Source organism: Bufo gargarizans, chromosome 5 (genome assembly GCF_014858855.1).
Source record: "Bufo gargarizans isolate SCDJY-AF-19 chromosome 5, ASM1485885v1, whole genome shotgun sequence".
In the NCBI taxonomy this organism is placed as follows: Eukaryota; Metazoa; Chordata; class Amphibia; order Anura; family Bufonidae; genus Bufo; species Bufo gargarizans.
Genome location: NC_058084.1, coordinates 53185888 through 53199683, shown reverse-complemented (window position 1 = coordinate 53199683; position 13796 = coordinate 53185888). Strand labels below are relative to the sequence as shown.

Here is a 13796-nt window from a genome sequence, read left to right as displayed (position 1 = left end):
ATAACGCCCCTCTGGGCACCTTCAGGATTAATTAGCATAATTATAAAAGTCGTTTTTCAGCAAAACTACTGGACGGATTACAGTATAGAACAGCAAAGCCGATTCAAGGTAATCTGTGGAGCATGACTGGTTTAAAATCTGAATTTGTGTTATGAGAGGTGACAGAATCCCTTTAACATCTCATGGAGCATTGTTCAATCCATCATCTGAAACTGCAAACCTACCAAGACATGGCCGTCCACCTAAACTGACAGCCCAGGCAAGGGGAGCACTGATTAGAGAAGCAGTCAAGAGGCCCATGGTCAGTCTGGAGGAGCTGCAGAGATCCACAGCTCGTGTGAGAGAATCTGTCCACAGGACAACTATTAGCTGTGTACTCCACAAATCTGGCCTTTATGGAAGAGTGGCAAGAAGAAAGTCATTTTTAAAAGCAAGCCATAAGAAGTCCTGTTTGCAGTTTGTCACAAGCCATATAGGGGACATAGCAAATATGTGGAAGAAGGTGCTCTGGTCAGATGAGACCAAAGTTGAACTTTTTGACCTAAATGGAAAACGCTATGGGCCAGATTTATCATTAGTCTGACAGCTCACTCCACTTTCACATATGGCTAAAGTCAGTTTTAGCCAAGTCAGATTTATGATCGGCCCTTTAAGACTGTAATAAATGTGGTTTGACGGTAGCAGTTTATCCGTCAGTAAGCAGCTTTACAAAAGTCGCACATCTTTACGAAAAAGTCGCACGTTTTTATGAAAAAGTCGCATGTTCTATTAAAAAGTCTCATAAGATAAGCATGGTCCTCACTGGAGGGAAATTGCGACTTTTTTGCGACTTTTTAAATAGTCCCAATAGTAAATCTTTCTAGAGATTCATTTACATAAGAAAACACGTCCACTTTCAGAAAACTGGCGAGCATAGTGCAGAGCAGGAAAAAGTCGCAAATTTTTGCGCAGTTTAAGCGATTGCGCAAAAATTTGCGACTTTTTTACTCCATTATTCTGACTTGAGCTAATGATAAATCTGGCCCTATGTGTGGTGGAAAACAAACATTGCACATCATCCTGGCAGCATCATGCTGTGGGGATGCATTTCTTCATCAGGGACAGGGAAGCTGGTCAGAGTTGATGGGAAGATGGATGGAGCTAAATATGGGGCAATCCTGGAGGAAAAACTGGGAGAGACTGCAAAAGACCTAAAATTGGGGCGGAGGTTCACCTTCCAGCAGGGCAATGAACCTAAACATCCATCCAGAGCTACAATAGAATGGTTTAGATCAAAGCATAGTAGTGTGTTAGAATGACCTAGTCAAAGTCCAGACCTGAATCTTGAAAATTCCTGTTCACAGACGCTCTCCATCCAATCTGACTGAGCTTGAGCTATTTTGCAAGAAAGAATGGGCAAAAATGTCAACCTCTAGATGTGCAAAGCTGGTAGATACATACCCCAAAATACTTGCAGCTGTAATTTCAGCAACAGGTGGTCCTACAAAGTATTGACGCAAAGGGGCTGAGCAGTGGCGTAAATAGAGAAGTGAGGGCCCCATAGCAGGGATCAAACCAGGCCCCCCACACAGGACAGAAGGGTTTCCGCCTACACCCTTTTCAATGACCATTTTTCCACTGCCTCATTTGCTAAAAGTTATTCCTTTAGAGGGTAGAGTCCTAACTTTCACCTCCCGTAGAAGAGGAGATAATCCCAACTAAGACTGGGCCCCCTCTTGCCCCGGGCCCCATAGCAGTCACATGGTCTGCTGTTATGGTAGTTACACCCCTGGGCTGAGTACAAATGCACGCCACACTTTCCAGATTTTTACTTCTTAAAAATTTTGCTTGCATACTTGCTACTTTGTGTTAACATGAAAAAAAAATTGAAAAGTTCGAGGGGTATGAATACTTTTTCAAGGCACTGTATACGTCTAATGTCTATATAGAAGCAATTCATTGAAATGCGAGTAATAGCTTACCTTTTTCTCAATTAACTTGAGTTAATTTACCAAATTCCCCAAAAAATAAAAATAATTGGGCAAGGAGGGGACATGTCATAAAATAGTTAAAGAGTCATTATACAGGTCCTTCTACAAAAATTAGCATATTGTGATAAAGTTCATTATTTTCGGTAATGTACTGATAAACATTAGACTTTCATATATTTTAGATTCATTACACACCAACTGAAGTAGTTCAAGCCTTTTATTGTTTTAATATTGATGATTTTGGCATACAGCTCATGAAAACCCAAATTTCCTATCTCAAAAAATTAGCATATTTCATCCGACCAATAAAAGAAAAGTGTTTTTAATACAAAAAAAGTCAACCTTCAAATAATTATGTTCAGTTCTGCACTCAATACTTGGTCGGGAATCCTTTTGCAGAAATGACTGCTTCAATGCGGCGTGGCATGGAGGCAATCAGCCTGTGGCACTGCTGAGGTGTTATGGAGGCCCAGGATGCTTCGATAGCGGCCTTAGGCTCCATTCACACGTCCGCAACGTGTTTTGCGGATACACGGAGCCACGGATCCGCAAAACACGGAAAGCGGCAATGTGCATTCCGTATTTTGCGGACCGCACATTGCCGGCACTAATAGAATATGCCTGTTTTTGTCCGCAATTGCGGACAAGAATAGGACATGTTCTATTTTTTTGCGGAAACGGAAGCACGGATGCGGAAGTGCGGATCCGCAAATGTGGATGCGGACAGCACATTCCAGCCCCATTGAAAATGAATGGGTCTGCACCCGTTCTGCAAAATTGCGGAACGGATGCGGATCCATTTTGCGGACGTGTGAATGGACCCTAAAGCTCATCCAGAGTGTTGGGTCTTGCGTCTCTCAACTTTCTCTTCCCAATATCCCACAGATTCTCTATGGGGTTCAGGTCAGGAGAGTTGGCAGGCCAATTGAGCACAGTAATGCCATGGTCAGTAAACCATTTACCAGTGGTTTTGGCACTGTGAGCAGGTGCCAGGTCGTGCTGAAAAATGACATCTTCATCTCCATAAAGCTTTTCAGCAGATGGAAGCATGAAGTGCTCCAAAATCTCCTGATAGCTAGCTGCACTGACCCTGCCCTTGATAAAACACAGTGGACCAACACCAGCAGCTGACATGGCACCCCAGACCATCACTGACTGTGGGTACTTGACACTGGACTTCAGGCATTTTGGCATTTCCCTCTCCCCAGTCTTCCTCCAGACTCTGGCACCTTGATTTCCGAATGACATGCAAAATTTGCTTTCATCCGAAAAAAGTACTTTGGACCACTGAGCAACAGTCCAGTGCTGCTTCTCTGTAGCCCAGGTCAGGCGCTTCTGCCGCTGTTCCTGGGGAATGCGGCACCTGTAGCCCATTTCCTGCACACGCCTGTACACGGGGGCTCTGGATGTTTCTACTCCAGACTCAGTCCACTGCTTCCGCAGGTCCCCCAAGGTCTGGAATCTTCCTTCTCCACAATCTTCCTCAGGGTCCGGTCACCTCTTCTCGTTGTGCAGCGTTTTCTGCCACACTTTTTCCTTCCCACAGACTTCCCACTGAGGTGCCTTGATACAGCACTCTGGGAACAGCCTATTCGGTCAGAAATTTCTTTCTGTGTCTTACCCTCTTGCTTGAGGGTGTCAATGATGGCCTTCTGGACAGCAGTCAGGTCGGCAGTCTTACCCATGATTGCGGTTTGGAGTAATGAACCAGGCTGGGAGTTTTTAAAAGCCTCAGGAATCTTTTGCAGGTGTTTAGAGTTAATTAGTTGATTCAGATAATTAGGTTAATAGCTCGTTTAGAGAACCTTTTCATGATATGCTAATTTTTTGAGATAGGAATTTGGGGTTTTCATGAGCTGTATGCCAAAATCATCAATATTAAAACAATAAAAGGCTTGAACTACTTCAGTTGTGTGTAATGAATCTAAAATATATGAAAGTCTAATGTTTATCAGTACATTACAGAAAATAATGAACTTTATCACAATATGCTAATTTTTTTAGAAGGACCTGTATACCTGTTAAAAGGAGGCATTACAGGATTCTGAGATTGACGACCTGTCCACAGGAAAGGTCATCAATATCTAATTAATGGGAGTCCGACTCCCCACAAACTGCAATGGTCAACTGTTTGAAGAGGACCGCCATGCTGCGATGAGTGCTGCGGCCTCTTCGTAGTATACCAAGCACAGCGCCATCCATACTATAGTGGTTGTGCTTGGTATTGCAGCTCATTCCCATTCACTTGAATGAAAGGCCAGGTGACTGATGGATGGGATTTCACAAGCTGATCGGAAGTGGTACTGGAAGTCGGACCCCCACAATCAGATACTGATGACTTATCCACAGGACGGGTCATCAATATTTAAGTCCCAGACAATCCCTTTAAATCCTGTGTGATGCTAGCTCCACCACTCCAGGTGTCCCCACTAGGCTTTTTTTTTTTCCTGTTTTTTTTCTCTTCCAGAAATGGAGCCACCCTCATCCTTGGGCTGTGCCGGGTACTGCAGCTCAGTCCTATTAGGCTACGTTCACACTAGCGTTTCTATTTTCTGGTACTGAGATCCGTCATAGGGTCTCAATACCGGAGAAAAACGCTTCTGTTTTGCCCCCCATCCATTGTCAATGGGGACAAAACGTAACTGAACAGAACGGAATGCTCCAAAATGCATTACGTTCCGTTTGGTTGCATTCCCATACAGCAAACCGCAGCTTTCCGTCCTGGGATGCGGAGCAAAACGGATCCGGCATGACCCACAATGCAAGTCAATGGGGACAGATCTGTTTTCTCAGACACAATAGAAAACGGATCCGTCCCCCATTGACTTTCAATGGAGTTCTTGACGGATCTGTCTTGGCAATGTTACAGATAACACAACCGGATCCGTTCATATCGGATGCAGATGGTTGTATTATCGGTAACAGAAGCGTTTTTGCTGAACCCTGCCGGATCCGGTAAAAACTTAACCGTGAAAGTAGCCTTAGACAGTAGCACAATGTAGCAAAGTTTTCTAAAGTGCAAAACATAGTTAGTTTCACATAGTTTTTTTTGGACAGTGTCATGGATAGGACATTTGTCTCATTTTTCCATAAAAAAAATAAAAGATGTTTCCCTATGAGACTATTTTACAGATTATTAATAGACATAGAAAATTGAGTGATTTTGTAAGTACCTTGTACAAATCCTGAGGAACAGTCAGTATTATGATGCAGAGCTGAATTCACCATTCTCCAGGGCCTGGAGCTGAAATCTGCCGGCGTTGTCTAGTAATTCTGTTTTTGATCTGTTGATTTGCATTCTGGGGGTGTCATCCTTGTACTGGAAACTATGTAGCTCAACTGCACAAGCTTGCTGATGGTTTCCAGTAAATACCAGCAAAACTGGATAGTAATACAGAGAATGTAATGTTTTACTCAACTTTTCATGTAGAATTATTGGAACTGATTTGCTAATCCTGTCTTATAGTTATGTATATAAATAATAAATATATTATTAAATTATAAAATATTATATAAAACTAAAATAATATTTTTTTAAATGATGAAATAAATATCATAAATTATATAAATATCATAAATATAATTAAATTATCAAAATTATAAAAATAAAAAATAAAAATTATTATTCTATATTATAAATAATTAATATAATAATATTTTGACAACATAACCTTAGACAGACAGTCTAAAGAGGCATCCAATGTATACTGTTGTCGCATCTTAAGCCACACCCTATTTCCACTGAAATACGCCCCTTTCCACTAAGCCACACCCTCATTGCATTATGAAAACCCTTTCTGTGGATTATTCTTTTTGGTGCACTTGCTTCATAAACAGGTCTGAAATTTGAAGCAACATTATGTGCCAAAGTGCGCCAACTTTTGGCACATTATCCAACATTTTGGCCCGTTGTTATGTATAGACTGTAAAGTCAAAATCAGCAAACCAATCAAGGTGACTGGTAATAGCAACATAACTATACATCGTGTACTTTGTATTAAATCACTTATAGTTAGTGGTTTGTTTTATTGGGGCATGCACTTTATTCCAGCTTTTATTGTCAGTTCTCTGACTCGAGCAGTCTTGCACCGTCATATAGTTACCAAGCATTTTTATCTGTCATTATCTGCTTATCTGCGGAGTTGTTAATCAGTTTTCTTCATATCTCTCTTTTTCTTCCCGGCAGGAAATTGCACCAGCAGTTTGAACTATACAAAGAGCAAGTGAAAAAGATGGGTGAAGAAGCTCAGCAGCAGCAAGAGCAGAAGGCTGATGCCCCCACTTGCGGGATCTGCCACAAAACGAAATTTGCAGATGGCTGCGGCCATAACTGTTCATATTGCCAAACTAAATTCTGCGCACGTTGCGGAGGTAGAGTGTCATTGCGCTCAAGCAAGGTAAGCCGCCTGGAAAGTGTGTAGGGCTATCTATAATCCCAGAAAATCCACGGCACATCTATCTATCTATCTATCTATCTATCTCATATCTATCTATCTATTATCTATCTATCTCATATCTATATATCTATCTATCTATCTCATATCTATATATCTATCTATCTATTATCTATCTATCTCATATCTATCTATCTATCTATCTATCTCATATCTATCTATCTCCTATCTATCTATCTATCTATCTATCTCATATCTATCTATCTATCTATCTATCTCTCTATCTATCTCCTATCTATCTATCTATCTCATATCTATTATCTATCTATCTGTTAATGCATATTTTACACAAGAAGTGGAGTAGCTTTTTAACAACCTGCATTATCTTGTACTGATCCTCTATTGCAGGGATGATGCCCAACCTGCGGCCCTCCAGTTGTTACAAAGCTACAACTCCCAGCATGCCCTGATAGCTGTAGGCTGTCCAGGCATGATGGTAGTTGTGGTTTTGCAACAGCTGGAGGGCCGCAGGTTTGGGCATCCCTGCTCTATTGTACTCCAGAGCTGCGCTCACAGTGGAACCAGTGGAAAGATTAAAGAAGCTTGTTGTCCACATTTATCAGAGATCCCATTATGGTGTGGAACAGTTAGTTATTCTGAATACAGATATCGAGGTAGTAAAGCATGCTCAGAGATTTCAGCTCTGAAGTCCATATAGTGAATCATGCCCCAGATTATAATACAGCCCGTGCCTCAGGATCTGAACAAGATATGTTATGCAACCTGTTTATAAAGTCACTCTATATTTTATGTAAATTATTTCTATATGTGAACTGTAACATTGTGTCCAAATCTAAACTAATACTACTTTACCGATTATACAGTATATAATGTATGTATTGTGGTGTGCTCGGGTGGAACGCTGGAAGAGTTCATGCAACATACTCATTTAGTGTAATAATAATTGTACTTTATATATCTCTTTACTTTAACTCCATGATACATCTCCACTCACATCCATAGTTAGATTCTAAAATCCCTGAGTTCACTGTATGGCGGTAGATCTATTGGCCTTGGCTAGCCTTAGGTTATACTGTGCCTTCTGTGATCATCAGTATTGAAGTGACATAATAATAATACATGCAGCGGGCAAGTAACACTGGTACCATAGACTCCCAAAGTAATACACTGTATAGCACCTCCTAGGCTATCCTTCCATACAGTGCTTAAAGGGGTTGTCTACTCCCTACTATTGATGGACTATTTTATTGGCAGTGGTCTGACACCCCGCACACAGGCAGATAATCTGTTTCAAGAGTAAAGCTTCATTCACACGACCGTGCTTAAGGCCTCATACACACGACCATGTGTATTTTGTGGTCCACAAAAAACGGATCCGCAAAAAATACGGATGACGTCCCCATTCCGTATTTTGCAGAACGGAACAGCTGGTCCCTAATAGAACAGTCCTATCCTTGTCCGTAATGTGGACAATAATAGGACATGTTCTATTTTTTTGCAGAACAGGAATATGGACATTAGGAAATTAAATGCACACGGAGTATCTTCCGTTTATTTTGCGGACCCATTAAAATGAATGGTTCCGCATACGGTCTGCAAAAAAAACCAAAACGGAACTGACACGGAAAGAAAATACATTTGTGTGCATGAGCCCTAAATCCGTGAAAAAATTGTGAATGCTGAAAAAAATGTCCGTAATGGGTCCGTGTGTCATCCGTGTTTCACTGACTAATTTTCAAAGCATGTCTTCCTAATGATCCGTGAAACACTGATGGCATCCGTGTTGCACCCGTGGTTTTCATCGACCCATAGACTATAATGGGCGTGATGGATCTATGAACTCAGACAAAATAGAGCATGCATCCGTGCAAAAAAAACAAAAAGCGGACCCGTGGACCGTGGAAAAAAACTGATATGTGAATACACACATTAAAAGGAATGGGTACGTGTGCTGTCTGTGGAGAACACTGACGTGTGAATGAGGCCTAACGACACAGCCGCGCCCATTAGGAATGATATACAGTGCGATATAAAATCTTAAATATTGTACATGCTGCTATACAGTACAAAACAACATGGCCTCATACTGTGCAATACATGCAAAAACACATACTAATTTAAAGGGGAAGTAGCACCTAGATTTTTTTTTAACTAATTAACTACCATTTTAGATTTTATTTTCTGTACATGATCATGGGGGAATAAATCTTGCCCAGAATCTCTTTCTAGCAAAGCCAGAAACAGCCCTGTACCTGCCAAGGACCCAGAGCTGCAGCTCAGGGGTATGTCCTTACTCAAGGGTATTGTCCAGGGGACTAATGACCAGTGGGGGGAGGGGGCCCGCTGCACTCACATGTAGCAGGGCCCAGCATTGTCACTGTACTTTGTGCTGGGCCCTGTCCCACTTGCTTAATTTGTGACTAATTCTAGTAGGGCAGTGCTGGGGTCTGATGCTGGAGCGCATATGATGCAGGTCAGTTGAGCGCTATGACAGGGCCCGGCACAAAGTACAGTGACAATGCTGGGCCTTGCTACATGTGAGTGAAGGCTGGGGGCAGTGGAAGGACACTACTGGGGGCAGTAGGGGACATTACTAAGGGGCAGTGGGGGGCACTACTGGGGGCAGTAGGGGACATTACTAAGGGCAGTGGGGGGCACTACTGGGGGCAGTAGGGGACATTACTAGGGGCAGTGGGAGGCACTACCTGCTGGGTCAATGGGGGACATTACCTTGAGCAGCGGGGAACATTGCTGGGGGCATTGGAGGACATTACTGGGGGCAGTGGGGAAGATTACTGGGGGCAGTGGGGGACATTACTAAGGGCAGTGGGGGACATTACTAAGGGCAGTGGGGGACATTACTTGGGACAGTAGGCAACATTACTGGGGCAGTGGGGGACATTACTTGGGGCAGTAGGCAACATTACTGGGGCAGTAGGGAACATTATCGGGGCAGGGGGGGGACAGTACTGGGGGCAGTGGGCTACATTACATGGGGCAGTGGGCTACATTACATGGGGCAGTGGGCTACATTACATGGGGCAGTGGGCTACATTACATGGGGCAGTGGGCGACATTACTGGGGGCAGTGGGCGACATTAACCGGGGCAGTGGGGGACATTACTAGGGGCAGTGGGGGACATTACTAGGAGCAGTGGAAGAGCACTATACGGATATTACTGTGGGCGCTATAGGTACAGTAGTGTGCGGGGTAGGAGATATTACCAGAGACCAGAGATGTAACGATCGCGGTCACAGAGGGTGCGACTGGGCATGGTGTGGGGGGGTTGGTGGGAGGCCTGATCCAAAGTTTGCCCTGGGGCCCATAGAACTCTAGTTACGCCACAGTTTTTTTTCCTTTCTGAGGGGGCATGGCCTTTCTCAAGGGGTGTGTCCTTCCTGAGGCAGCACTCTCCCTGTAAAAATCCCATCCAGCCTGGGAACTTAAGGTGGTCCTGGGAATAAAATTACAACTAAAAGTGGCCCTATGTTGTAGGCATTTCCATATTGACAGAATGCAGGGACAATCCAAATAGGAAGTGCCAACACAAGTAGGTGAGGCCAGCAGTACCATATAGTGGCACAAAACACCACCCCAGCAGGGCCGAATACTGCAGTTCAGCACAATATACTACTCCAGCAGGACCAAATACCACAGTGCATCACCAAATAATGCCTCAGCAGCACAAAATGCCCTCCCAGAAGCTGCCCCTCTGTGGTGGCCAGTGCCAGCTGCCACGTTCCATCTTCCTACTTTAGTTTCCTCAGGATGGCAACACAGTTGAATTCAGGAGTCAGGAGGGCACCTGCGACCGCTAGAGGGGTACATACAGCAAGTATGTGATGCTCCCAGCGTTAAGTAGTGCTGACACTCTCAGAATTGGTTATCTGGCTTTTGGTGGTGAGGAGGGCTTAGGTGACCCCCTGGGCCCCTAAAGGGTCTATGGCCAGTCTGCATCTGGTCACAGCTTCTAACACAAGATAATGCTGGTGGCAGTTGAAGGATGGAACTGAGCATGTGTGTCCATCTCCGTGATTGGTGGACTGAGAAATAAGGAAAAGAACAAACTGCAGGTGGCGCTATGCAGATACATTTTATTGAATAACTCAAAGGCTGTACTACATTTTTAATTAAATGCAATTACAAAAGTATTCCGATCGGGGTGATGCTATGAAGAAAAGTAGACTATTTTCCTGGGACAACCCCTTTTAGGTCAGACCTGCAGGTGAAAGAAGCTCTCGTGATCATTAGATTTTAGTCCAGCACAGTAGCGTTCACATGTATGGTCATGCGGGAATCGGAAGCTGCACAGAAGTGACAGCAGATGGTTCGGCCGGCACCTCATGGCTGTAGATGACATGACTGCAGAAGTATAGACAACATACTGATTTCTCTGTCATATCTTCTGTGCATAGGATGTAATCACTCATTAAAATTTGCAATTGTTTTGATGGATCACGCCCAATATCTGGCTGCAGGTTTTAGAGTCTGCACCGTTTTGTCTAATGGGAAATCATGAATGAACACAGGGTCGCGACGAAATAACAGCCAGCTAAATATAGCCGTGTGAATAATAGCAAAACAGGGATTTACTGTACATAAGACGTAGTTTGGGATTTAATTCAATTAGCAGCAATATTAAATATCTCCCAAATCACAAGGTTCCACAAATTAACGGTTCCGTATGACGTACGCAGCCGGGTTCTTGGCACGTAAACTGCAGCTTGTCTGGCATCTGCTATGTAAATGTCATCCGGAGAAAATCTCAGAGACTCGTTAACTAATGTGTCGCCCCCTTAAATATTAACGTCTGTGTGATATTCATATATTCATACCTTGTAACAAGACTGGTGACGTCTTAAAGGGCATCTGTCAGCAGTTTTGTCCCTATGACACTGGCTGACCTGTTACATGTGCACTTGGCAGCTGAAGGCATCTGTGTTGGTCCCATGTTTATATGTGCCCCCATTGCTGAGAAAAACAATATTTTATTATATGCAAATGAGCCTCTAGGAGCAATGGGGGCGTTACCATTACACCTAGAGGCTCAGCTCATTCTGCAACTGCCGCTCCCTCTAGGCCAGGCAGTGAAAACATCATCACCCCATGGGCGGGGCAGTGATAGGGTAGTGGGCGTGTCTATGTAACTAGCTTGTCTCGCTCCTCTGGTCTGGAATGGGCACCCCATCACTCACCAGACCATTCCCTCTTCTGCCTGGTATCCCGGACCTACTTCTCATTATCCAGCTGTTGAAATTGGGCCCAGGAGCTGGCATTCCATGTGCTCCCCTCGAATGCAACGTCCTGCTCCTGCTGCTAAGGCCTCTTCTGCATTTCCTTTAGGGAGTGCTCCTGCTGACTCTTAAAGGGCCAGTGTGTGCCTCGATGTGTTCCAGCCTATGGCTGGCACCTTGTGTGCATTTAACTTCCAGGTGGAAGGTGCCTGAGCTTTAGGTTACCTAGTCTCTAGTTACCTTCTAAATTGTTAATCTTTGACTACCCCTATACCGAACTCCAGCCTGATTGGCAACTCTGACTCCTATCCCTTATTAGCCTGTTTTACATATCGCCCCATTGCTGCCTGCCCTGAACCTGGACTTGTTTCTCGGATTTGTTGTACACTGCCTGTCCTGACCTCAGCTTGTTACTGGACTTGCCTGATCCCTTGGTGGCCCATGGGTCAGCAACCCACTAAACCAGGACTTTCTCAAGAGGTAGTGGCCTAGTGGCTCCCCTGCAGATGCCTGTACATGGTTTAAAGGGTGAAAACCAGGGGACCACCAGGATAATGCTCTTAGAGTAACCAGTTAGATGGTACAGTGGGTCTACACCCATTGCCTGTAACAATGGGAAAGATGTACATGAGGTAAGCAACTACATGAGCATATCTGATAAAACCATAGTAATCCTGGAAGACCCCTTTAATCCTTAGGCCGGGTTCACACATAGGCGTACCCGATAAGCGCTGTTTACAAGCGTGCTTATCGGGCGTTTACATACGTGCCGAGGAAACAAGCAAACCCCATTGTCGCGCGTTCCCGCTAGGTCTATGTGCGGGAACGCGCGACAATGCACCCCAAAGAAGCTCCTGTACTTCTTGGGGGGGTCGGGCGTTTTACAGCACGATCGTACGCGCTGTAAAACGCTCAGGTGTGAACCCAGCCTTAGTCCCTAAGATAAGACATTATGCCTATTGGGTATAATTTAGTCCTACGGTTACACTCGCCCATTTTTCCTGCTTCCAACACATCGACTTCAAGAACTGACTGCCTGACGTATTCCACCTCTTCACCGATGCAGTCGTCATGATAATCAATGTTTTAATGTTGCGGCTGATCAGTGTAAGGGTACTGGTAGCGGCTGACCTGCAACATCTGCTTGCAGATTACTTTTCATTGCTAACTTCTGAAATCTCACCTCTTCACAGGTGCCGTTGTCACAAGATAATCCATGGTATTCACTTATGACAGATCAGTGTAAGGGTACCCGTAGCGGCAGACCTGCAATAACTGCTTGCAGATTACTGTTAATCTCCAGTTTGCAGACATCTGTATGGGTTTACCACTGTTTGCCACGGGTTCACAGAAAATATAAGTGAAGCATATGAAACGTGCGATCACTTGCCGTAAAAACATGGCAAATAGCGGTAAGTCATGTGCGATTCAGCCATGTACGGGCAACCCTAACTGTTATGTACCCTTGTATTATGTATAAAACCTCATTATGCTAATTTAACCCTGTCTTACTCGTAACTTTACTATGAACATAACTGTATTTTCTTCTCTTTTCTGTCTTTTCTCCCTCTCCGCTCTCATTGGGTTCCCTGGATATTGCTGCAGGAGGATAAAGTGGTTAGAATCATTTCTTATCTTATATTTCATATATTAGCGCACCCCTAGTAGTACGGGTTCATACACTGTTACATTGGATTGATTTCACGCTGATGCATGTTTTACATTTATGCATGACATTTGTTTCTATGTATTTGGAGCATGCGTCATTTCTGGTTGCAGAATGTTTCGCCTGTTTGCAAAATTACAGATGACGATCGTTTCCCCCAATAAGACAAACGTATAGCGAAAAGTACATTTTACCCTAAAAGAAAAGTAGTAAAGTAAATCTAGTAAAGTCCCTAGGTTATCTGTTTTAAGGAAAACTGGGTGACAATATGGCTGCTGATAAAGCTACGATGAGCGCATGTCACCGGCACTTCATGGAGTCTTGAATGGCAAACATACAAGTGGTACTGCAATAGTATTGGGGCAAACTGTATATAGGTGGGAGGCAATGATATACATTGTGGTAGATAAATAGATATTAAGATAGATAGATACTGTAGACATTAAATAGATATTAGTGGCGGCAGCACGAAGCGCACGTGGTCCGTGAAAATCCACGTATGTGTGATTG

General features: G+C 43.8%; 1 protein-coding gene across 14 annotated transcripts in view; it reads left to right on the top strand.

Annotated features, from left to right (window-relative positions):
* RIMS2 (regulating synaptic membrane exocytosis 2) overlaps window positions 1–13796 on the top strand; it is a 578844-nt gene that overhangs the window by 89576 nt on the left and 475472 nt on the right. For all 14 annotated transcript variants that reach the window (XM_044295802.1, XM_044295812.1, XM_044295801.1 and 11 more), the window contains one exon: window positions 6157–6367. In XM_044295802.1, the coding sequence (XP_044151737.1) occupies window positions 6157–6367 (211 nt within the window). The remainder of the gene's footprint in view (window positions 1–6156; window positions 6368–13796) is intronic.